Source organism: Staurois parvus, unplaced genomic scaffold (assembly GCF_062004578.1).
Source record: "Staurois parvus isolate SC_StPar_1 unplaced genomic scaffold, SC_StPar_1.0 ptg000105l, whole genome shotgun sequence".
In the NCBI taxonomy this organism is placed as follows: Eukaryota; Metazoa; Chordata; class Amphibia; order Anura; family Ranidae; genus Staurois; species Staurois parvus.
Window position 1 is genome coordinate 5,323,064 of NW_028317901.1, and position 25,741 is coordinate 5,348,804.

The window sequence follows — 25,741 nt, forward strand, 5'->3', positions numbered from 1 at the left end:
AAGCAAAGGAACTACATTAGGGTGTGCTAAAGAGGGAGGTTAGTGGTTTCAGTTATGGATCTATAGGTAGCAACATAGATTTCTCCCAGTTAATGGCTCCGGTAACCTTCATAAGACATCTACTGGTTTTATCACCACTGGGAGAAAAATTTGAGATAAATAAGAGTGTCTGCGTACAAAGCGATTTTCACCTCCAGCAAGCCTCCCACTAGTCCTGATATTTCTGAAGAGTAATAAAGCAAACAGGCCAATGGCTGTATAGCCATGGCATAAAGAAGAGAGGACAAAGCGCACCCCTGTCTCTTGCCTCTATGTAGATTAAGGAATGGGGACTGCAAGCCATTAACTCTAACACAGGCTCTTGGGACAGCATAGAGTAATTTCACCATTTACTGAAGGTAGTGCCAATCTGAAGTTTTTTCCAAGACAGCCCACAAATGGTCCCATTCTACCCTAGCAAATGCTTTTTGGCATCTAGCGCCAAAAAAAAAGCTCTATTAGACATCTTACTCAGCGGGATTTACATTTTTAAATAAGCATGCCTAATGTCCACTAGAGTGAACATATTGGGCATAAAACCCGCCTGGTCGGAGTGTATGACATAAGAAATTTTATTAAGTCTATTTGCAAGTACCTTTGCCATAATGTTGACATCGGAAGACAACAACATTGACCTGTATGAATCAGGAAGGAGAGTATCTATTGCTGCCCCATACATGGTCTCCGGAAGCTTCCCAGCATTAAACTCCTTATTCAGTGTTAGTATTAAATCGGATAGTAGTACCACTCAGTATTTGTTATAGATTTATATCAGGAGCCCATCTGTCCCAGGGGCTTTACAATTAGGGAAGCTCATCACTGCCTCTTCCAATTCCTGCTGAGTGTTAGAGGCATTTAACAGTCTTTGATCATCTGTTGAAAATACCAGAAGGGGAATCTCATCAAGATAATTTTGAAGATTTTCATTTCTGTCAGTAACTCCGCTAGAGTATAGAGTTTGATAAAAGCTTTTGAAGACCTCAACATATCCTCTGTCTGGGTGTAGATGCTGCCAGTCTCATCTTTTAATACAGTAACATAGGGTATCTCTTCCTGAGATCTGGAAATCTGAATTAATAACTTGCCCGCCCCCTCATCCTCGGCCCAGATTAACAGATTTTAGAAAAATAGTTTGTGACGAGCCCTGTCCAACATAAAAGTGGACAAATGTGCTTGCTGGGATAGCCATTCTGCCTGATTTACAGAGGATGGATCACACACAAAACTGACCTTTGCTGTTGAAGTCTCTGCTTTTGCTTGTTCCTGCCTTTTCCTGAAAAAATATTTAATCGGAATTCTCCTAAGATAAGTCTTAAGGGTGTCCCGCACAGTATCATAAGAGGCTGAATCTATATTGTGAGTAATGAATATTGTAATGGCAGATGAGACATCATCCGATAGTGAAAAAAAGATCTAGCCAAAAAGGATTCAGGTGCCGTTGAGATAACTAGAGGAGAATGGTCAGAGATCCTTCTGGGCTCAATGGTAGCATCTAAAAATGCCATCACAAGCTCCACTTATCATTAAAACACATAATTTAACATAAAATGTTTCTTCCCCAGCCATGGACCTGGCCATTCTTGCACTGAATGCTGAAACTGCCTTATCTATTGAGGGTACCACCTCCTTTAAAAAAAAAATCCTCCTTTTGTCCTTGAAGGCTCTGCCTTACTGCTGGGAATTGTCAATTGTCACTGCTGTGGTCAAAGCTATGGCTACCTGCGCTGGAGGAATCCATGATAAACTTTCTCCCATTGTTGAGTCATAATCTTCTTTTTTTTTTTTTTTTTTCCCAAAGTTAGAACTCGGCCCTACAATGAAAAATCTGATCTGTCAGATCTCCAGAATGTCTTTACTCTCTGTGCATATGCACAAAATTCTATGGCTTAAAAAATGTTATGGCCTTCTTGTCAGCACTATTAAGTTGCCTCATTTTACTCATACGCAGAGTCTCTTTTGAGACAGCCAAGGGGTAATTTATTACTCTGTTTCCTGGTTGTTTATTCCCCCCTCTACTTGTGGAGATTAGTTTCACAACCTAGAGTCTTTGCTACTCCATTTTGCCATGGCATGTACTTCCTAGCTTCAGCCTCCAGGCCTTGTGCTGAGCCCTGATGCACCCTTCCCTAACCATTTCACAGTTGCAGATAGTCAGCTTGCACATTTTTGTACTAGGCTGCTTTTCATTCCCTAGGTTTGACCTTGGTGCCATGTAAATTCATTTCCAATTTAGTATTGGTAAAGATTGCCAGCCCAGGGTTCTTGAGGTGCTTCCCTTTCTTCTCCACCTGCAGTCAATAGGAGTTTTGGCACCTGCTTGCTTTGCTCAACCTTGCTTATTATCCTATGGGTGCTCAACAGCCTTGCTAGAGGAATTCCTGATATCCCTGTTTTCCAGATTTTCATATGGTAGCATTTTCCACCCCATGCGCTAAATACCCCTCTTCATTGTGGCAGGTTAATTGCCCCCTTCTCTGTAGTCTTTGGCAAAACACTTCCACCTAGCGGCCCGACAGGGATCTTATCTTGAGTTCTTTACTTGTCCTTCATTCTGTAGATCCTTCGGCTTGGCCCTGCATATGGCATTTCTATTAGGACCCTGCAGGTTCTGATAGACCCTTTACATTCCCTCTCTTTCCCCTGAGATCTGCATCTTCTGTGCAACTTTCTACTGATGATTGTTCCTCTTTGTCACCTGCTGGGACTGCTTGTAGCCATACCAAACCTTATCTTTCCAAACAAAGGGTTCACTTTCTAGGGACCTTTCTTGGGACCTTGCCCTCTTTTCCTCTTAATTTGTCAATGGAAGGCCCCCGGGGTTTCCTCCCTCTGCTACCACCCACCTGAGTGGGTATTTTGTCTTTTCTATGCGGCTTTTGCCCTCGGAATGAGTCACTCTTTCTCACCTGAGGTCAGATTCTGGGTCCTATACAACACCTATACTCCTCCTTTGAGCGGAACCACCACCTGAATTCTGTTTTCTCTCAAAACCATTGGTTATTAGTTGACTGTTTAGTCTCTACTGTCGCTTGCTCCAGCAACGGGTCTGTTGATGCTTCTTGTTTTTTCCTGTTGGCTTATTGCTTCTGTTCAGCTGTATTGTTGCCCACCCCTCGGATAATGCTTAGGGGCATACCATGGTCTATGAATCTATGAATATGTCCTGTACTAACCATCAGAGGAATTTTGATATACATGTAAACTCCATATCCTGGAGTACAATACATGACACAGGCCACTCTCCTCTATTTTATGATCAATTAATTGTTTGCTAACACAGCTGGAGCCTCACGAAAGTGGTGGGGTTATTTGAGGAAACTTGGGGATTTGTTCAGTCACCTGAAGGTAGCAACATATAAGCCATAGTCTGAGTCAATTTGTGTCCTGTACTAAATGCCAAGATACATAATTTACAGATACATGACAATTTCTCTAATTTAGTGTCTGAAAAAAGAAAAACAAATTTTATAATGCTACTACATAGCCTGACACATGGCATCAGATCAGACATGAAAGTGTCCAAATTAAAAATTACATCATGCCCCTAAACCTGGCTGTTAATACAATAGATAATTTCGATATTTTTACTCTGTTGATAATTACCTTGATCTATCCTTACCTATAGTGCACACATAATTGTCTGCATATGTAAGTATGTAGGGAAACTAGCTGTCGTATTATGCTAATTTTGAACCTTTTTGGATAAGCTGGCAATGACTTTTGTCCCATAATAAATGTAATTCATTTCTCCATAGCTATATCTTGTAATTTGTTTTATGTGTACTAGAAATGTGTCAAACTAAAAATGTATAATCTTTGTTGTTCTAACAACAAAGTGTCCATCCCATGTACAAGTTTTTTGTGTTGCAAAGTATGAATCATACTCTATTTCAGCTGCATAAACTAGTTGGATGACACATGAATGTTGACATGCACATTTAATTTAAGGCAGTTGTAAATACTTACATATACCCAGTGAGGTAAATGACCTCAGGTGGTACACAGAATTTAAACAAATCCTCATACCTAAGCTGTACCTGTTTATCTGCAGTCTTCTCTATAACCGTTCAAAGTACCTAATTTATACAGCTTATTTGAGCTTCCAGAAAGCAGGGACTGAGAAGCTGAATTTATACTCTGTAAAGCTCAGTGAGTGCTGATTGGAGGGAATAGGACAAGTGTTCATAGATTTATGCATGCATTGTAGGGGTATATGGAGGAGCTCTGATTTTTGCTTTGAGGTCCATATTGTGTGTGTTGGGCCTCCTAAAGACTCTGGAGCGTTAATAAGTGTATGTAAGGACAAAACATTGAGAAAGTCACTGACAGGTTCATTGCAACTAGCCAAAATGTTGATTGTGAGCTAAATTATGTTTAAAGGGAATAAACATGGTCCTTTTTGTTCCATGTTATTCCATTAAAGAGGACCCGCATTGTGGAAGATCTGCCCAAAAGGGGCAAGCTAACTGACTAGTCACCATTATTGCCTGTAGGCTCCTTGAAACCGATCTTTCCCCATTACTCACTCACCATGTCGTGTTCCACACCATGCCTTTGTGTGGAGGTTGTCATCTAGGTAGATGAAAGGGCTTTACTTCCTCATGTCAGATCTGTCCTCCTGATGACAGGTGAAGAAATAGTCAAGCAGCAGCCAACAGCACATATCCACAGATTGGATAAAGTAGAAGCAGAGAGATTATTGCACTGCAGATCTTTAGGTTCAGTAAGGATAACTGTGAACCAGCACACTTTTGATATCATCATATGCCGTGAAACTAGCAATCGGGCACAGATGATTTCACACTGCAGATACAGGTAATGAAGCTTAGGCTGATTTCGCACTGTTGCTTTGCATTGACGCTTTTGAATTAAGGCAGTTGATTTTGAATTGATTGCCTATTACACCGAGAAAGGTGCATGTGCTATTTTTCGTAATGCAGCACACCATAACATACAGTAGTGCCTTACTGTTTTACTGCGCTGCAACACGTGGGTTCGCAAGGTATGCTGGGGTCCCATTAGGAATGATTGGCAAAGAAAGTGCACTGATATTTTGCAGGAGTAATTCAAGACAAAATGTAACTTACTCCTTGGGCACAATTACCTTTTTTTAGGTGTTCCCTATAAAATACGTTCAGGTGCACTTTTTCAGAGTTTCTAATGTTTATTTCTGTGGATCTGCAGTTAGAGAAGTGTGCCCAGGACCTTGGCAGCACCTCGAAGACTGTTGGTTCCTCCATGGCTCAGTTACTGACGTGTGCCGCTCAAGGGAATGAACATTACACAGGTATAGTAAAACAAACTGTGTTGTGCTGCCTCAATGTGTTAAAAAAAAAAACTACTATCCCTTTAAGATCAAATTACCATGCCCTAAATAGTGCTCACAAAAATACAATATTTCTTATGTTGTGTGAATCAAATATTTAAAAATGAGAACAGTAAATCCAACAGATGTAAATATACTCCCATGGGTGAATAATCACACAAAAGAATGTCTCATAGATATTCAAGCATGTAAGTCTTCTGTGTTGTAATAGTAAATCCAGTGTGCCTCCACCAAAAAAGTAATATGGCCGCTTACCGGACCCCCAGAACCCAATACCATGGAGGTCTAAGCAAGCTCTGCATTCCCCAGCCATCTCCAGGTGGACAAATGCAACCTTCTATGTGCTTAAAATTTTTTCAGACAATTGTTTCCACCATCAGCAGAATCGGCAGCACCCAGTAAAGAAAACACTAGAAAACCTCCATAGGGTAGAAAACTTTGTGCCTCCTTTATTTTAAAGGCAGGGTAAAGCTACTCACAAGAAAGTGTAGGTATACAGGTTTCAAACAAACCATCACTCCGGCTAATGTGATTGTGGTCATGGGGCCACTCTGTGCAAAACATTTGCACAGAGCAGATAAGTAAAACTTTTTTTTTTTAAAGCTTTAATATCACTTTAATATATTGCACAGGGAGCATAGACAGAAAACAAAGTTCTTGTATTTACTGACAAAATACAGTTTCCATGTGAATTAGATCTGCTATGTACAGTATGTATAACCGCTCTCAACAAGTACATGCCAATCCAAGGCTTTACCATTAGAGTCAAACTAAGGCTACTTATTTACACATCTTAAAAATCTACATAGTATTGAAATAGTATGATATCTTTGTAAAAGCAAGGAGAGAGTTTTCAGTGATAATTGCAGTTCTCTATACATTGATATGTTCGTCATATTATTCATACGTTTATCAAGGCTCTAATTTGTTTTTGTTTTTCTTAATATTCCTACTTAAGTAAGGACTGCTACGTTAAATGCAATATAAACTAGAACCTGCTTTAATAATTTCAGTCCCTTTAAAATAGATGAGCAAGTATAGTGGGCACCACATTGGAACTAAATTATCCTGAAAAACCTAGAAGACAACAGTCATTACTGCACACTACTTGATCCCTTTACATGCTTTAAAGTGAATCTAAACCCTAGGACCAAAATTGATAATGTTGCAGCTTACCTGTTCTTACATGTGTTTGCTGCTTTAGTTTTCTTTTTTTCACACTTTTTCCCTTATTTTAACCTGCCGTTCCTGTCATTAACTCACTTTCTGTCCTCAGGTGACAGCTGTATTTAGCAGCATTGTCACCCTAGGACTTGGAGTGTTAGGACTACACACCACCTCTGTTTGTCCTCCATAACGGAGATACCAGGGAACAGTGCTAAGTGGTATCTACCTGTTCTGCTTCTGAACTGATTTAATAGCACAGGATTTCTGGTTTGAATGATTGGCTATTTTTTTTTTACTTTTTGAGCAGATATAATAAAATTATTTCAATAATATCTTTACCAAACCAAATAAAAAATAAATTTGTTATTGTTAGATAAGTTTGCTGTGGCTTAATTTATGATTGAGGTTGTGTGGTTACTTGTACGTCCGCACTGGGGGAGGTTTGGACTATTTCAGCATTCATCCTCTGTAATATTTTATCCTTAGCTCTTTGATTATATTTCTTATACCATATAGCTCTGGATTGTAAGTGGTTACTAGAGGTACACTGTTTTTTATTTTTTTTTTTTTTGTGTAGCCAAGTGCTGGCTATTTCAAACTGCAGTTCAGGGACACTTACAGATGGGATAATGATTAAGCCCTTTTCCCCTAGTGCCCAGTACTGGGACAGCTACTTCACTTTCTGTTACGAGTAAAGCCATTTTCTCAAAACGTCTTCCAGGAAAGCCCCCTTGAGATGTAGAACTCCTCCCTCCGGGACAGGAAACACGAAAGCACTGCATTTCAAAAGGCGGACCTCCAGGCCTCCCTTTTCAGTTTTAGTGTCTCCTGCCAGAAGGTTAGGTAAACCTGTATGGAGCTCAAGGCTGGTGTTGTTGACTCCTGTTTTTTACAGTACCTCCTCTTCCCCAGCGTGATCCCTCCATGATAGAGCGGAGTGGGGCTGCGCTACGAATGTCCTTCAGTCCTCAGAGGAGGAGACTACCGACGATGGGTTGCCCTGGATAGCGACTCCTGGGGAAGCTTCAGGCTTTTGCGGCCCTCCCCTGGCACGGGCGGCAGTACAGTGTGTGCAGAGAGACCACCGGGCAGGTGACTGGACAGCCGTGACTTCCGGGGGTGGAGCAGTTGCACTCCAAACACCGGAAGTCCGGCGCAGTGACATCATCGGCGAGCGCCGGGAGATGCGTGATTCCGGTTTCCATTAACAGTGCAGGCATCCGGCGGGCGGTCTGTGCGGCTTGGAAGCCCAGCAGAAGCTGTGGATACCACGCCACAAGGATTCAACATGATGGAAGGCGCTGACACCTCTCAGCGGACGGACCCTGGTTCCTCAGACACAGGCTCCCTTCAGGTAGGCTTGGGGACTTGGGGTCCCTTTCGCTGACTCCTGGAGGTAGTTTTCTTTTCTCCAGTCTCTGAGTGCAGGTGACGGCGGGGCACACTTCCCTTTCCCCCAGCACAGTAGGTTGGGGAGCCTGGGGCTGATTGTCCTCTGTATTGCTTTTTTGTGTAGGTTAAAGCCCAGGTCAAGAGACAAGTCAGGCCCCTAAGAAGAAGTGTGCAGTTTGCGCAGCAAAATTGGGCTCAACTTGGGAAAAGCCCTTATGCTGCAATTGTGTGGATAGCCTGGTTAAGGATTAGTCATTTACAGCCTGCCATAGGGTTCTCACCTCCATTAAAGATGACATGACAGCTACATTCCAATCTTTTAGATCTCTGCTAGATAAAAAGCAGACACCACTGGGGCCTTGGACCCAGTCGGCTGGTATGGCAGTATCGAGAAGGGAGGTGGACCCGGAAGTGGACCCTGGGGCCCTTGCTTCCTCATGGCATGTTCGGGCTCAGAGGAGGAAGACGGTGAAGCTTGCACCTCCAGAGGTTCCAGGTACAGATTGGCCCTTGATGATGTGGACGACTTCCTTAAGGCTATCTATGAAACCTTAGAGATTGAGGAGGACGTATGTCTTTCTAAGCATGACCTCATGTATCAGGGTCTACATACAAAAAAGACTAGGGTTTTTCCTGTCCATAGTTCCCTGGTTGATACCATTAAGCTGGAGTGGGAAAACCCCAAAAGGAAGCCCTTTTTTCAGGTAATCTAAAAAGATTTCCTTTTGAAGATGACTAATCCCAGCCATGGAACAAACTTCCAAAGTTGGACGCCCCCTTATCCAAAGTTTCTAAGAGGATGGAGTTGGCATTTGAAGATATGGGAGCCCTAAAGGATACTATGGATAAAAGAGGGGAAATCTTGCTCCGCAGGGCCTGGGTTTCTACCTCTGTTGCCAGAAATTTTGAATGCTGGCTTACCCAGTTACAGACACCTCACGGAAGGGACCTCTAGGCTGAAGAGGGTGTGGATTTCTCTGCTGTGGAGCCAGGCGGGCATTATGGTTAAAAACCTGGGCAGGGGACTCCGTGTCCAAACTGCGCCTTTGTGTATAGCCTTTTACAGGTGATAACCTTTTCGGTCCAGGTATCGAGGAGGCCCTAGAGCATACGGCCAATAAAAAGAGGGCATTTCCGGAGAGTAACAAGAAATCTTACTCCATGAGGGCTTTTTGTCAAAAACCGCAAGTCCAGCAGATCAAAGATGTTCAGCCCAAGAAACATTGGATGGGGCACAAGAACAAGAGTAAGTGGGGGATCTTATTCAGTCTTCTTCAGGGCCCTGCCAAGTCTGTGACTTGAGCGTCCCAGTGGGAGGAAGACTCGGGACATGTCAGAAATACCTAAGAATAGCAGTAAGGATGGGTTCAGAGATCCACCACTGGCAGTGTCGGGCTCTACCGTTTGGTCTGGCCTCAGCACCAAGAATTTTTACGAAGGTGCTTGCAGAGGCCTTAGCTCGCCTAAGAATGAGGTCTATTATGGTCGTTTCCTATCTGGATGATCTCCTCTTCGTGGCCAGGTCTCACCAACAGTTGACAGAAGATCTATACGTTGCTCAGGACTTCAGAGTTTAGGGTGGCTCATAAACATGGACAAGTCCCTCCTAGAAAGTTACCTATCTGGGGTATGAGATTTCCTCAGTAGAGAGAGAGAGCTTCTTTACACAAGAAAAGTTTCTCAGGATAGATCAGGTGCTGGCGGAGTTGCAGAGCAATATGTCCACGACAGTAAGGGATGTTATGAGGGCAGTGGGTCTCTTGACCTCTTGTTTCCCAGCTGTCCCCTGGAGATTCCACCAGCAGCCACTGCAGGCTTTCCTTCTGGGGTTTGGAATGGGGACAGATCTACTTTGGATCTGGCAGTCCAGATCCTGGCCAGGGTCAAGAGATCTCTTTTGGTGGTGGCGCAAACAAGTCAATCTAGCCAAAGGTCTAGAGTGGAACACCTTGTCTGGTTATCATTATGATTGATGCCAGTAGCTCTGGTTGGGGAGCCCATCTAGGCGGCAGATCAGCACAGGAGTCGTGGTACGTGGAGGAAGCTCAGAGATCCTCAAATCAGAGAGAGCTTCTAGTAGTCCTGTGAGCGTTGGATGCCTTCCAGGCAGATCTGTTAGATCATCACTGCATATCCGTTCGGACAATATGGCTATGGTGGCATACATCAATAAATGGAGGCACATGAAGCCCTCCTCTTCAAGCAATTGCGGACGGTATTTTATTTTGTAAAAGATGTAGTGAGCGCTTCTTGTATAACGGTAAAGATAAGCGGCTAAAAGCACCAAAAGGAGATCACAACAGCCTCAAGTAAAAGTAGATAAATATAGTGCAGCGCTAAAAATAACAAGCAGAAAATTAAATCTAGAAAATTCTGATCTAGGAAGTTCGATCTAAAAAGTTTGTTCTGAAGTTGGTTATCAAAAGTTCATTTAATCAACGATATAGTAGATTGGACACAGCTTATGAGAAATCCGGAACAAATGGCAGAAATGCGCACTCACCGACCGCGCATAGGAAATGCGCATGTGTATATTAACCTCTTGCCGACCGCGCATAGCCGAATGACGGCTTCACCGCGGCCGGCCAGTTCTGGGTGGACGTCATATGACGTCCTCCCAGAACGCGCTCTCCTGCGCGCCCCAGGGGGCGCGCACCCGGTGATCTCCGTGTTCGCTGTGTCCTACGGACACAGCTGATCACATGATGTGGTAAAAGGCCAATCACAGCGGCCTTTTACCACGTGATCAGCGGTGTCCAATGACACGCTGATCACAGGGAAATACAAGTGCCGGTTCTCGGCTGCACTTTCCTCACGTTGTCATTTTTTTTTCAAATTTTTTGCACTTTTTTTATTTATAGCGCAAAAAGTAAAGCGCCCAGTGGCGATTAAATACCACCAAAAGAAAGCTCTATTTGTGAGAAAAAAATGATCAAAATTTCATATGGGTACAATGTTGCATGACCGCGCAATTGTCAATCAAAGTGCGGCAGCGCTGAAAGCTGAAAATTGGCCTGGTAAGGAAGGGGGTATAAGTGCCTGGTAGGCAAGTGGTTAAATTCCACAGAGTATCGATCTCCCTCAGGAAGGGGTGTTATCAAGCGATGGTCAGCTGGGCTCACAGAACCTCCTAAGGATCGGGATGGATCGGCCGGATAAAGACTCCAGGTGAGGGCTTCCCTCCTCTGGATGAAGTTGGAAGCTGTGTCTGCTGACCCCTCAATAAGGGGCAAAATGTGGCAGAGTACCCATAGTGTAGTATGTCAAAAAAGTACTTTATTGGTAACAGACAGTGCAGGGTATATCAGTAATAATGCTGGCAGATGACCAAACATATGGGGTAAATTGAAATAAAAAGCAAAACCACTGACCCTGAGTGAAGTGGCCGCCAGACCTCCTCATGGTCTGGGCGGCAATAAGGCGTCACAGGCTGTCAGTTCCTCCTGAGGCCTTTCGTGCTAAGGCACATCATCAGAGGGGATACTGACAGCTCTGTGACAGACGCCGAATCTTCATATAGCAAAAAACGGGAGTCGCGCATGCGCACACGGCTAAGCGCCATTTTGCCGTGGATATCTGGAACTGTCAGCTGAAACACATTACATATCGCTGACAGAGCACACAGAGCAGTGCATTTGAGCCAGAAGTAATGGCTCTCGATCCCAGGGGAGATAATCAGTATAAAAATCCTGGTTTACATCCAAACAGGATAGCCACAAGCCACTTCCCAAATAATATAGCACCAAACTTGGTGACAGGTAAGGGGAATAGACTAATATACCCACGGCGTAAAGGGTGCTCCGGGTCCTCAAATCTATAGATTAAAATAAATAAAGCAGAAAATACAATAGTATTTACAGTAAAATTAAAGAATATACATTTAAAAGAGCAGGGGACAAAATTCTAATGTGCAATAATTGTCCCTGTCAAAAAATACCAATTAAACGGCATTTTGAGACAAACTTTTCTGCCAAAGAAATTAAAAAGATAGCTGGTATATAATAGTACCCAGCGATCCATGACAAAATAAAACCGCTAAATGCCACTAATTAGTGGTATAGTCCGGGGAGATAATGGTAAGTTGCAGGTCCCCCTAATAAGTGGTTAAACACCAGTGGGTGAGATATCGGAAAAAACACTAATTTGTCCATGGCATATGAAGGTGCTCAGAAAGCAGCCGTCAATAATATAAAAATACGCGAATAAATGAAAAAGAAGGAAATATATTCCTATGTAAAAACACCAATATTAATACGCTAAAAACAGTTCATGAACTAATGAATAAGATAGCATAAAATGAATAGGATAGCCATACAGAATGTAAACAAAAGGCCCATATTTGTCAATCCTGAGTAAAAAGTCACAAAATGTGTCTAGAGAAAAGCAATGGGTATACCGGATATTAATTGTTTGCTATAAAGCAGTTAATATCGATCTCAATATTGTGTCCCCTAGGGTATAGGGTATCCAATTCGTAGACCCATTTAGTTTCTGATTGCGATACGGCTCTGGTTTTATTCATGCCCCTCCAATGTGGTGATATCGCATCAATACCCACAAACTTAAGAGAGGAGGGGTCATTGTTATGGAACATTCTATAGTGATTTGAAAGCGAATGCTCCCTGTAGCCTTTTTTGATGTTGGCCACATGCTCTCTTAAGCGATCACGAAGTCGTCTAGTCGTGCGCCCCACATACTGTTTAAGGCATGGACATTGGAGGAGATACACTACAAACTTACTATTACATAAAATGAACCGATTGATTGTATATGGTTTCCCAGTTGTAAATGATTCAAATGTGTTAATTCTCCGTTTCCTAATGCCATTATATTTACAAATGACACACTTATTACACGGAAAAAACCCTTTTAACTCATCAAAGAATGTAGTGCCAATAGGGCGGTTCACTACATTCGGTGTTATTTGATGCCTGATTGCTGTCGCTTTCCGGAAAATGATCTCCGGTTTTTCAGGCAAAATTTTAGACAGTGTGCGGTCCAGTTTCAGTAAATTCCAATTTTTCTTTATAATACCCCCAATCTGTCTGAATTGCGTAGAAAAGGTTGTGACAAAGGGGCAGACTTTTGATTCAGTTGGTCTGTCAGATAACATGTTATCTCTGTCACATTGAGCAATCATCTGTATAGTGTTGTCAAGACTGTCTTCCTTGTATCCCTTTTCTAAAAACCTTTTCTTCAGTATCAAATCCTGATCGAGATAGGTCTCCACATCTGTACAGTTGCGTCGGATACGTGTAAACTGACCTTTCGGAATGTTCCTCAACCAGTTAGGGTGATGGCAACTACTGGCTGGAATGTAACTATTCCTATCTGTACTTTTAAACGATTTTGTGACTATTTTACCATTAAAATTGATAAGTGTAAGATCTAAAAAATTGATTTCGGATTGACTGTATGTAAACGTGAGACTGATATTGAGCTTATTGTTATTAACTAGTTGCCGACCGCAGATAGCCGAATGACGGCTAAACTGCGGCCGGCCAGTTCTGAGTGGACGTCATATGACGTCCTCCCAGAACGCGCTCTCCTGCGCGCCCCAGGCAATCTCCGTGATCGCTGTGTCCTACGGACTCAGCTGATCACGTGATGTGGTAAAAGGCCAATCATACCGGCCTTTTACCACGTGATCAGCGGTGTCCAATGACACGCTGATCACAGGGAAATGCAAGTGCCGGTTCTCGGCTGCACTTTCCTCACGCTGTCAGATCGTGAGGAAAGAACCGGCAGTTGTCAGAGCGGGGATCAGCACCGATCATCAGGACACTGATGATCAGTGCCCTGATGATTGGTGCCCAGCAATGCCACCCGCAAGTTCCGCCCACCTGTGCCCAGCAGTGCGCCCACTAGCTCCGCCCACCTGTGCCCAGCAGTGCACCCACCTGTGCCACTCTGCAGTGTCACACACCTGTGCCCAGAAGTGCCACCCACCTGTGCCCACCCACCTGTGCCCACCCACCTGTGCCCACCCACCTGTGCCCACCCACCTGTGCTGCCCACCAGTGCCACCCACCAGTGCAACCCAGCAGTGCTGCCAGTCAGTGCCACCAGTCAGTGCCCAGGGGTTGTGCCAGTCAGTGCCGCCAGTCAGTGCCCAGCAGTGATGCCAGTTAGTGCCGTCTATCAGTACCCATCATCAGTGCCACCTATCAGTGCCGCCTATCAGTGCTGCATATTAGTGCCGCCTATCCGTGACACCTCATTAGTGCTGTTTATCAGTGCCGCCTATCCGTGCCACCTCATTAGTACTGCCTATCAGTGCCCTTTAGTGCTGCCTATCAGTGCCGCCTATCAGTGCCCATCAGTGCTGCCTCATCAATGTACATCAGTGAAGGAGAAAAAATACCTGTTTGAAAAATTTTATAATAGAAACAAAGAAACTTTTTTTTTTTTTTTCAAATTTTTTGCACTTTTTTAATTTATAGCGCAAAAAGTAAAACGCCCAGTGGCGATTAAATACCACCAAAAGAAAGCTCTATTTGTGAGAAAAAATGATCAAAATTTCATATGGGTACAATGTTGCATGACCACGCAATTGTCAATCAAAGTGCGGCAGCGCTGAAAGCTGAAAATTGGCCTGGTAAATAAGGGGGTATAAGTGCCTGGTAGGCAAGTGGTTAAGGCTAGTAAAAAAGTTGACCAAAGATTCTTCCTCACCATTCCAAAGGAGAATAATGTCATCAATGTACCTCTTATACATAACTAATTCGGGCCAGTCTCTAGCGTAAATGAGGTCCTCTTCCCATCGAGACATGAAGAGATTTGCCAGGCTGGGGGCAAACTTGGCCCCCATTGCAACTCCTTTGATTTGCAAGTAATATGACTGGTTAAACCAAAAATAGTTGTGGTCCGTTGCAAATTCAAGTAACTCCAATATAAAGTGTTTTTGTGCCACGGGTAAAGTGCTATGGTTAGTGAGATAGAAATCTACAGCCTCCATGCCATCAAGATGGTTAATGTTAGTGTAGAGAGAGGCTACATCGGCGGTAACCAGGTATTAGATGATGTGTTTAAGGTGCTGATTAGATTTTACACCTGTTTTGTATCGTGAAGATAGGATGGAGTCTGCACCACCAATGGTTGTAGATAGTAGTCTATATATTCCCCTATCTTAGAGCTAAGGGATCCGATCCCACTGATAATCAGACGGCCCGGTGGGTATAGGTGTATCTTAGGTAAGATGTATAATATAGGCAATTTAGGTGCCAAGGGGCACAAAAATGCTTTCTCTTTCTTGTTTAAGATATTTAAATCATAACCTTTAGTGATAATCCTCTTAAGCTCCTTCTTATAGCCAGACATTGGATCACGTAAAAGGGGCTTATATGTGGCATTATCACTAAGAGTATTGTTAACCTCAGTGATGTATTGTCTTGTTGAGGACCACCACACCACCCCCCTTATCGGCTGGTCTGACAACCAGGTCTTTTCTTTCAAGCAAAGACTTGATCGCCATATTATCACCTATTCCTTTATATGATTTCTTCACAGGGATATTTCTCAGATCTTTTAGGACCTTATCTCTGAAAAGATTAACACAGGACTGTGTTTGAGGTGGTGGATTATAGGTAGATGCATTCCGTAGGTTTGAATGCACAAAGCTGTTAGAACCAGTATTACTTATAATTGGGTTATTAAAGTATCGTTTTAAAGACCATTGCAAATTTGTGCACATCAATGTATGTGTCAAATTTATTTAACCTCTTTGCAGGCGCATATTTGAGTCCTTTGTCAAGGAGAGATAATTCGTTATCAGTTAGATGTGTATCACTCAAATTGAAGATACCCCTACCTGCTACATTTTCCTCTTTTTTGGGGTGTCTATTTGCCCTTCTTCCCCCTCTCTTTCCTCTCCCGTGCCTCTCCTTTTTCTTGAGTAACCCTCCTCTAAAAAAGGCTGTCTGGGATATTGAGGTTGGTAAGAGTTTTTGGGAGCAGAGTTTTGAGGAATATGATGATTCTGGTAGTTGTTCTGGGGGTTGGTCTGTTTCCTCCTTTGGGGAGGGTTATTAGGAGGGGGATGTTTTTTACCCTTATTGTCTTTAAATTTACGTTGAGTTGGGTTGGTGGAGTTATAATTGGAATGGTACTGTTGATTAGCCCTCCTCTTCAAGCAATTGCGGACGGTATTCTATCTTGGGGTGAGCAAAACTTTCAATATCTGCCATCCATCTGAAAGGAGCACAGAATTCCCTAGCAGACTTCCTAAGTCGACACCCAGTTTAACACGACGAATGGTCTCTCAACCACGAAGTGTTTGCGACTATCACTCTCAGGTAGGGGAATGCCAGGGGTCGATCTCTTTGCTTCCCAGGAAAACAGGAAAGTCAGCCGATGCTTCTCCCTAAATCTGCGTGATCAGGCGCTGGGTGTGGATGCTTTCACGAGTATGTGGAACTTCAGTCTCTGTTATGCATTTCCTCCAGTGATGCTGATCCCAGTAGTTCTGCAGAAGTTTCTGTTAGAAAGGACAAACCTCATTCTGGTGGTACCATTTTGGCTGAAGAAGGTGTAGATTTCTCTGCTGTGGAGCCTGGCCTCTGTTCCCACGTTCCCTATTCCAGAGAGGGAAGATCTGGTATCTCATGGTCCGGTGCTACACCCTCAAGTCAGAACCTTGAGGTTGGCAGCATGGCTACTGAAGAACAAATCATAAACACTCAAGGGGTTTTCTGACAGAGTAATAAGGGCTTTAGTGGACAAACCGGTTACCAGAGCTATTTATACTAATGTCTGGAAAAAATTAAACTCCTGGTTGCTGGAGAATGGTCGGAGCCCTCCGGATATCCCGGCGGTGTTGGATTTCTTCTAGCATGGGGCAAAGCAAGGCCTTTTGGTTATTACTTTAAAGGTACAGGCCTCTGCCCTCAGTGTTTTCCTTCAGCAGGATCCCTTTATAACAGATTTTTTCAGGGCTCTTTCCAAATCTAGGTCGGTGCAGTCAGGTCCTGTCCAGTTTGAGATCTGTCTTTGGTTCTAAGAGCTTTGGTCCTTTGTCCCTTTGAACCTCTGAAGAAATCTTCAATTAAGTTTTTTTTTTTCTATTAGGGAGCCCTATTAGACAGTTTTAGAGGATAGAATTGTGCTCAAAACAGATCCTGGGTTTCTTCCCAAGGTTTCCTCCTTTCATAGGACTCAGGATATAATTTTGCCAACCTTCTGTTCTGCTTCCGCAAGCAAGGAGGAGGAAAGATTAAGTTTATTGGATGTTAGAAGAAGCCTTTTGGTTTATCTTGGGAGATCCAGAGAATTCAGACTCTCCTTTTGTCCTTTTTGCAGGAGCACAGAAAGGTTCCAAGGCTTCCAAGTCCACAATAGATAAATTGATTAAGATGGCTATTGCGGAATCATATAATTTATTAGAAGTTCCGCCCCCATTTGTTAATGCGCACTCTACCAGATCTGTGTCACCATCCTGGGCAGGGAGAGCCGTTGCCTCGCCAGAACAGATCTGTAAGACGGGCCCCTGGTCCAGCTTTTTTTACCTTTTGTGAAGCATTATTGCCTGGATCTTTGTTCTAGCGAGGATCAGGCATTTGGCCGCAAAGTCCTCCAGGTAGTAGCCGCGCCTTAATGGGTAGGTTCCTGATTATTGTCTCAAGGGGGCTGTCCTGGAAGATGTTTTGAGAAAACCAGAGTTAGACTTATCGGTAACTCCTTTTCTATGAGTCTTCCAGGACAGCTGGGATTTCCCACCCTAAGTATGTACAGTAATGTATGTTTATGCATAAATGGTTATGTCTTCCAGAGTCTTCCTGTGGCTCTTGAGTAAAGCTGAAGAGGGAGGCCTGGAGGTCCGCCTTTTGAAATGCTGTGCTTTCTTGCCAGAGGGAGGAGCTCTACGTCTCAAGGGGGCTGTCCTGGAAGACTCAGAATAGAAGTTACTGGTCAGTCTTACTCTGGTTTTTCCTGGCACAGAGGATCTTGGGCCCTGTAGTCCTACAGCCAGTGAATACTGTATTCCTGAGGGTTGACTGAACTACCCATACCAGAGAGCTAGTGAACCACAAGGATTCTGGGAGAGCAGATATATTCTATTGCAAGGGGAGGGCTTTCTCTTTTGGCGTGATACAGAACTGGACACAGGGAGAATGCTGTTCTCCTCAAGAGAGATAATATTGTGGGTCTGCAGCTGCGGGACTTTGGGCAGTGGATCTGCTTTGCTGGGACTACATACATGGATCGCATCAGTTCTTCCGTCGGTATGCTGACAGGTTGTCAGGCGGTCACTCTACACATCTCTGCAGACATTCAGGAGCCTGATCAAGCACTCTCAGATACAAACAACTCCTCCAAACATATATGTGGTATCTCTGCGATCGTTAGGAGCAGATTTTATTTTGGGTTGTTCCTTGGTGGTAGGTTATGGTAGTTGCAAGAAATATACAGCCAATGTTAAAATTTTTTTTTTTTTTGTGCTATTTTGGGCCAGTTTTCCTCCTACTTTAATTTTTTTTTTTTTTTATCAGGCGATATCTGGTACCATTTACCACCAATAGCCCAATTTGTCCTGAAAAACGAGGTATATTCCACCTGGGTACACAAACTAGTTGCGATGATATGTACGGTTTTACAAACACATCAAAGTTGCAAAATTGTGTTCATGAACAGAAGGTTCCCGACTTACGAACGAGTTCCATTCTGGGAGAACGTTAGTAAATCGGATTTGTTCGTAAGTCCGGCAAAGTGAGTCTTGTACACCTTTGACACAAATATACAATGTAAAGCATAAAAAACAAACACAAAAATACTGTAAATAAACTATTTTTACTTTTACAGTTTTCTTAAAATGGTGGTACAGTTATTGTACCTTAAAATGGTGGTACAGTACTACTGTAAAACTATTTTTGCTCAGTTACTGTACCTTAAAATGGTGGTACAGTACCATAACTTGCATATAGTGGAAGAGAGTTACTAACTGGAGGAGGGAGGGTAGGTGGGAGGTTTTGGAGCTGAAGGATCATCAGCAATAGGAGATGGAGGGCAAGATGGAATTTGGCCTATACCTGATGTTGATGGAGCTGAAGGATCATCAACAATAGGAGATGGAGGGCAAGATGGAATTTCACTCACACCTGATGTTGATGACACAGGTTTTTTGATGGATTCAATTCTGTCTACCCTCTGGAAAAAAATGATCCAGTGATGTCTGAGTAGTAGCTGTTTTTTTCTCATCTTAGATGATTCTGTAGCACTGGATGGCATTCTGAATGGCTGCTGCAACCTTTGTGTATCGTTCTACGTTGGGGTCCTGTGCCTCAAAAACTAACTTCCTCGTCAAGTAAAGAAAATCCCCTTGCCATTTCCTGTGTTGTGAATCTCTTTGGTTCTTCAGTTACATCTTCCACTTGGCTCTCTTCATCTTTTCGCTGGGCCTCTAATTCCATTAGGTTCTCATTAGTAAACTCCTCATGTTGCACAGCAAGGAGTTCAATTAAGTCGTCCTCTTGCAGATCTAGCTCCAGCTTCGTGCTAAGAGTCACTAAGTTGTTGAAGACCTCTTTGAACTTTTTACCCATCTTCTCAAGTCCATGAACTTCATGAACAAACTGCGGGCAAAGGTTCTTCCAAACCCCATTCATGGTGACAGCCGAAACCTCACGCCAAGCAAAGTTTATGTTCTTATGGCCTTGTAGATGTTATAGTCCTTCCAAAATTGTCGCAAGGTTTTTCCTGTTTCATCAATAGCCTTTACTGCCTGAGAAAAAGTGTGACGTAAATAATATTTCTTGAAAGTCGCAATAACTTATTGGTCCATAGGTTGGGTGAGCACCGTAGTATTCAGTGGCAGATGCACTACTTTGATGTTTGGGATGAAAGTCATCCATGAATTGGGGGTAACCTGGTGCATTGTCAAGCAGCAAAAGAATGTTGAATGGGATATCTTTCTCCAAAAAATATTTCTCTATCTCTGGGATAAAGTGGTGGAAAAACCAGTCCTGGAAAATGGCCTATGTAACCCAGGCTTTGGAGTTACTCTTCCACACAACAGGTAGAGACCCTTGGCTATGTTTTTGAAGACTCTTGGGTTCTCTGAATGGTAAACTAAGAGAGCCTTTAGTTTCATATCACCGGAAGCATTGCCACCAAACAACAGAGTAAGTCTGTCCTTTGCTGCTTTGAAGACTGGTATCACCTTTTCCTCTATACTGATGTAACTTTTTGATCTGGCATCCTCTTTTAGTAAAGTCCTGTCTCATTGAGATTAAAAACCTGTTGGGATAAATAAGCACCTTCATCAATAATTTCTCTAAGTGTTGCTGGAAATTCTTGGGCAGCTATGGTATCTGCACTCGCAGCCTCACCACTTCCACTTTTATATTGTGAAGGTTGGCTCTAGCCTTGAATCTGTTAAACCATCCATGGCTGACAGTAAAAGATGCACACTGTTCACCTTTTTTTTTTTTTCTTCAAGTCTTCAAACCGGCTTTTAACTTTTTCTTGAATAAGCATCAAGCTGAGTGGGACTCTACGCTGATCCTTCATCCACACACTGAAAAGTTTCTCCATCTCCTCTCTCACTTTACCATGATTTTTGGATATTATTGATTTCATAGGCACAGCGGAATTCACGTTTCATGATCTTGGTCTTGTTCTGTAGAATTGTGCCAATGGTTGAACAATTCATGTTTAAGAACGAGCGATATCTACCATCTTTTTTCCTCAGTCCAATTTCTCAATTATTTTCACTTTTGTTTCCATGGTTATTGCTTTGCGCTTCCTAGCAGTCCCTTCCACATCACCATTGCTTTTCCTCTTGTTTCCAGACCTCCTGGGCTCTGTACAGTACACTATTACACTGTACTGTACAGTAAGCACACAGCAGCATAGCTGTGACAATGTCCTGCAGACACGTGAGCTACTTCCGGCGCTTTGTTCGCATCTACGAATGTTCTTAATGTGAGGTCCATTCATATCTGTGAAAGTTCGCAACTCGAATGTTCGTAAGTCGGGGACTTACTGTATTAAGATTTGTTTTACTCTGTCACTAAGGGGTTAATTATTTATAAACATGTTCTGTGAAATGTGAGCTTTCACAACTTTGTGACAAGCAAATATAATGTCTTTTGAGTTGAAGTTCCTAATAATTACAAAGAAACAGTAATCATTTTTCATTAGTCTAAGAAAAAAAGTAAACTGTCACATGACACTAAAATAGATATCGATATTCGGTATCAGCTAGTACTTGAGAAAAATTATCGGTACTTGTACTCGAACTTGTTTATGAACCGGAGTTTTTTCATGGAAAAAGAATGGACACCCTATTTGGGTAACCACCTCTCCTTCCTTTTGACGCCTTATATACAATACGTCAATATACCCACCCCTATTCAAGGAGCTCTCCATGCCTCTTAACCACCTGGCACTCTGACCCCCACTTGTGGTTGGCAGATTACATGCCATCAAAATGTCTTTCCTCTCCAAGTTTTCTCTAGTACATAAGGGTTTACTTGATTCCCATGTCCAACCATGTATTCCAAATTGAATAGAGGAAAATTCTAAAATTCATTTGGGGCACACGAAAACAGACTTGGCAGTCCTTGTTTTATAATGCCGTAAATTGTCTGGCAGACGTAGCATTCATAATCTAGGGAAGTACTATACAGCAGAACAGATAGTACCCTTAAAGTGTTACTAAACCCAGGACCTTGCATTCACTATATCTGGTCTCCCACATTACACAGAACATGGAAGTGCAATTATTTTAGTAAATATAAACTGCTAAATACATTTTCTCATCAGCATAGAATAGTTAGAATAGTTTAAGCAGAGCACTGGTTAAAGCTTGTAAGAGGAGTTTTCTTCCTGCTCTAGGAGGATGCAGAAACCTCTGACCCTCTGTACGGACAGTGCTGATTGGCGCTGTGCTGATCACATGCTCCCTCCCAAGAAAAAAAAAAAAAAAAAAACCTTTCTAGCAATACACACCAAACTGTGCATGTGACCACGGGTTCAGTCTGTATCAGGTGATCATTTCAACAAGAGGGGCAGAGAAGTCAGGATCAAACTGTCTTTTTACACAATGCAGAGGATTAATCCCTTTAGGTTCCATAGTGAGTAATAATGAGCATTCTTTACTGCATATAAAGACTGATTTTACTGTTGTGGGTTTAGTAACGCTTTAATGTCTCCTCATGCTACCTTTGAGCTTCCCATATGAATTTACCTAAATTTTGAGAACAGCTCCCCGATCCCTGTCTACAAACTAATTTGGACCCACCCTAGAGCAATCTCTGAAGTAATGTCAAATACTCTGATATCTTAAAGTGTTTGTAAAGTCTCAAGGTTTTTCGTCTTCATGCTTTCTATGCATGAAGCCACACTGTGTGTGTGAATGGACACAGAGTAGCCGCTCAGCAGCGAGCCTGCTCAGGTGCTCCCATAGGAAGCTGCTTACTATGGGAGCTAGAGGGAGGGGCCAGGAGCACCAGTGGGGGACCCAAGATGAGGAGGATCAGGGCTGCCCTGTGCAAAACCACTGCACAGAGCAGGTATGAAATGTTTATTTTTAGGCTCCATGCACACTAGTGTTTTTTATAAGCTCAAAAAACGCTAGACAAAAACTGGATGAAAAACGCTAGACAAAAACTGGATGAAAAACGCTAACGTTTTTGTACCTGCTTGTAGTAGCACTTAGTAGCATTTGCATTTTATTAGCATTTTTACAGCACATGAGGAAAAAAAATTGCTCGAAAAAAAGTTGTTAGGAGTGATCAACGTTTTTCTGCTGGGAAAATGCTCTGAAAACTTTACAAAAACAAATTTTTTTTCTGTTCCTAAGTGCTGAAGCTTGCTTGAAAAATGCTTCTAGCATAAAATGCGCATGGACATACAGGATTACAATATTAGCTCCTAGGTACAGAAACAAATGCTCAGAATGGCTTCTAGGAGCTTAAATGCCAGTGTGCACAGAGCTTTAAACAAAAAAACAACCTGCCTTTAATATCACTTTAATCTTCCCACACTTTCTGTTATTGGACATCCTTCACATTCCTTCATTCCTCCCAGCCTAAAAGAGCCCTCTACAGCTACTGGTCCTTGAAGGGCATCAGATAGATCTATGATGTCTCATTGGGTGATATCAAGTCATTTCCACACCTTCAGAAACCCTAAATGATCCCCCAAATGATCCCCCAAATACAGCTCTTCAGATATCACTTAATTTTTTTTTTTTTTTTTAAATCTATACCTGTCGATGCTCTGGCTGCCTGATATGCTTGCCCCAAATCAAATGTTAGCGGGCATAATTCCTCTCTTCTACACAGCTCTTCTATCTCCCATCTGGTTCACAACCCATAAGAGACTTGACTTCCAACTGACCAATCTCTGACTTTGTCAGACAAAAGAAAACTAATAAAAACGAAAATAATTATTAATAACTAAAATAATAATTCTCTTTTTAGCCACACAACAAACCATAGCCAAACCTACTTTAAAGGTGAAACATAGGGTGATGTGCTCCATGATTAATGAGACACTTGCCTCGATACTGAATGGTACACTTTCTGAATTGGTCACTCAAGCTTGTTTATGAACACAAACTGAACGTTGTACACTCCTTGCGCTCGCTATAATGGCTTTATTCGGTTCCTGGGCGGGCACAACACCTACTTCTCTTTCTTCTTATGCAGGCCATACATGGGTCGAATTGCGAACAAATTTTCTTAAGAAAATTAGACATCTTGTGTTTTGTAATCCAGTGGTGCCACCATTGATTTCAAAACTCAACCAACCAAGCCTTATATTTCACCTCATGTACAGAAAATAATTTTCGTGGCTGGGAATCTTTTTTTTCAAGGTCACAGCTCATGCTCCTTTTTTTTTTTTCTTCAGTGATATTTCTCACATGATTCTCCCATCATTGATTATAAATTCTTAGTTTTTCAAACATTTCCATCATGCGTGATCACTCAAATTTGATTGCCGCACTTAAAACAGCCTTTGCTGCGGCCCACTAATGGTGTAAATTTCCAACTAAAATTCTTAGTTACAATTTTCAACAGAAAATTAGGTAGGAATTCGCATGGCCGGCTTTAGCTGGCTGGCACTCCACCTCTGTTTCTTCACTCTTGTTCACTCTTCACTTCACTCTTGTCCTTTTCATTGCTGGTTCATCAAAGCCCCCCATAGTAAGTACTCCTCCTGGCAGCTATATTTTAAGGCTCCTGTCTAAATATTTTGCTGCATTTTGGTTTGGACTACTGATGATATTCCCCCTGCCCCCACAAAACCAACCACTACCCACACACATGTACTCTCTGTAGGCACCTGTTTCCCATATTTCTAGTTTAACCACCTCCTGTTCGGCCGGACGGGAGCGGTGCAGGGTCGGGTTGCCGTTCATAAACGGCGCCCGCCATTTTATTAAATTAGGAGCTCCCCATCAAGCCCTCTTGGGTCTTCTATATCATCATGTCATCGCATTAATTCTTGTGGCAGGACCATTTCAGCAGTTTTACTCAACTTGTTCCCAAATCCTAAGGGTGAGTTCCCCCCATCTTGGACCTAAAAGCACTGAATCCTAAATTGAGCTGAGAAATTCCATATTGAAACCACCAAGCCAGTCATCACTTCCCTTCATCATGTTTAAGCTTCTTTGGACATCTGAGACCCCTAACTTCTAGTCCCAGTTTTTCCAATACATCAGTGTTTCCTACACTTTACTTTGGGACCCCTGCACTTCCAGTTCGCAGCTCCGCCCTTTGGTCTCACAGTTGCACCTTGAGCGTTCACCAAAGTACTTGCCCCAGTATTAGCCCTGCTGCACTCTTGTGACTTATTTAGATAACCTCTCAGTTGGTACGTTCTCTGTCACACAATATGGTTTTGACTGTCCAGATGTTACAGTAGCTTGGATGGATCCTGAGCCTTCAGAAATTGTCACTGGGACTGTCTCGTCGTTTCAAGCATCTGGGTGACTCATGGACACAATGCAGAACAGATTTCCTTCCACAAGAGAAACTTCAGACTCTTTAGCTCTTTGGTGCACGTGTCGTCCAACTCTCCACGTTTCCATGCAAGTTCTGGATCTAATTGTAGCCACCTTTAAGGTAGACCCCTTTGCCCAATTTTACTCTAGACCTCTACAATGCCATAAGTCTGTTCAGTGTCTGTACACAGCAGTTTGTTTGGCATTGAGGACCAGGTTGTCTGGTTTGGTGGCTCAGGAATCCAACTATGGATTCGAGCATCTAATAATGAAGTCAGTGGACAAAAAGTGTCAGGCATGGTACAACGAACATTATAACATTGATTTGAATAAACTGGAGTCACACTCTGCTGATTTTATTTTTACTTTAAAATCTATTACTGTGTGTCAGGTTTTTGGCCAATATACTGTAGGAAAGGTGCAAAGTCCCAGGAGAATTGGAGCTGCAATCCCGTCTGTGCTGGTTTGGAGCTTGAGCGTTCTCAAAGAGCCTGGAGGAGGACAAAAGGATATTACTGGATATTGCTACTGGATATTACCTGAAGGATTGGCAAATGGGAAGGTGTAACACAAGCATTTGCAGACCTTTAGAAATGCATTTCTGAGGTTTCCAATGAATGCAGAGTCTGATGGCTGTTTTGTGTTTTTTTTTTTGTTTTTTTTAGTTTTTGTTTTTTTTTATTCATACGTTTTATTGATTCTCACAGTAGAGGTTTCACAGAAAATATAGACTTCAAAATGTAAAGCTATGTAAACCTATTGTATCATTGTGGAAGGATAATATTGCCTTCAGTGACAAACATAGAAGGGGGAGGGGAACTAACGGTTACTAAGACTTGGGTAGGGCCCTGGGTTGCAATTGTTTGCTT

At 42.6% G+C, this 25,741-nt stretch overlaps 1 protein-coding gene across 6 annotated transcripts in view; it reads left to right on the plus strand.

The window, feature by feature from the left end:
- The window catches only part of TLN2 (talin 2), a 307,615-nt gene that overhangs the window by 205,835 nt on the left and 76,039 nt on the right, over positions 1-25,741 (plus strand). For all 6 annotated transcript variants that reach the window (XM_089671420.1, XM_089671426.1, XM_089671424.1 and 3 more), the window contains one exon: positions 5,224-5,326. In XM_089671420.1, coding sequence (XP_089527546.1) covers positions 5,224-5,326 — 103 coding nt within the window. The remainder of the gene's footprint in view (positions 1-5,223; positions 5,327-25,741) is intronic.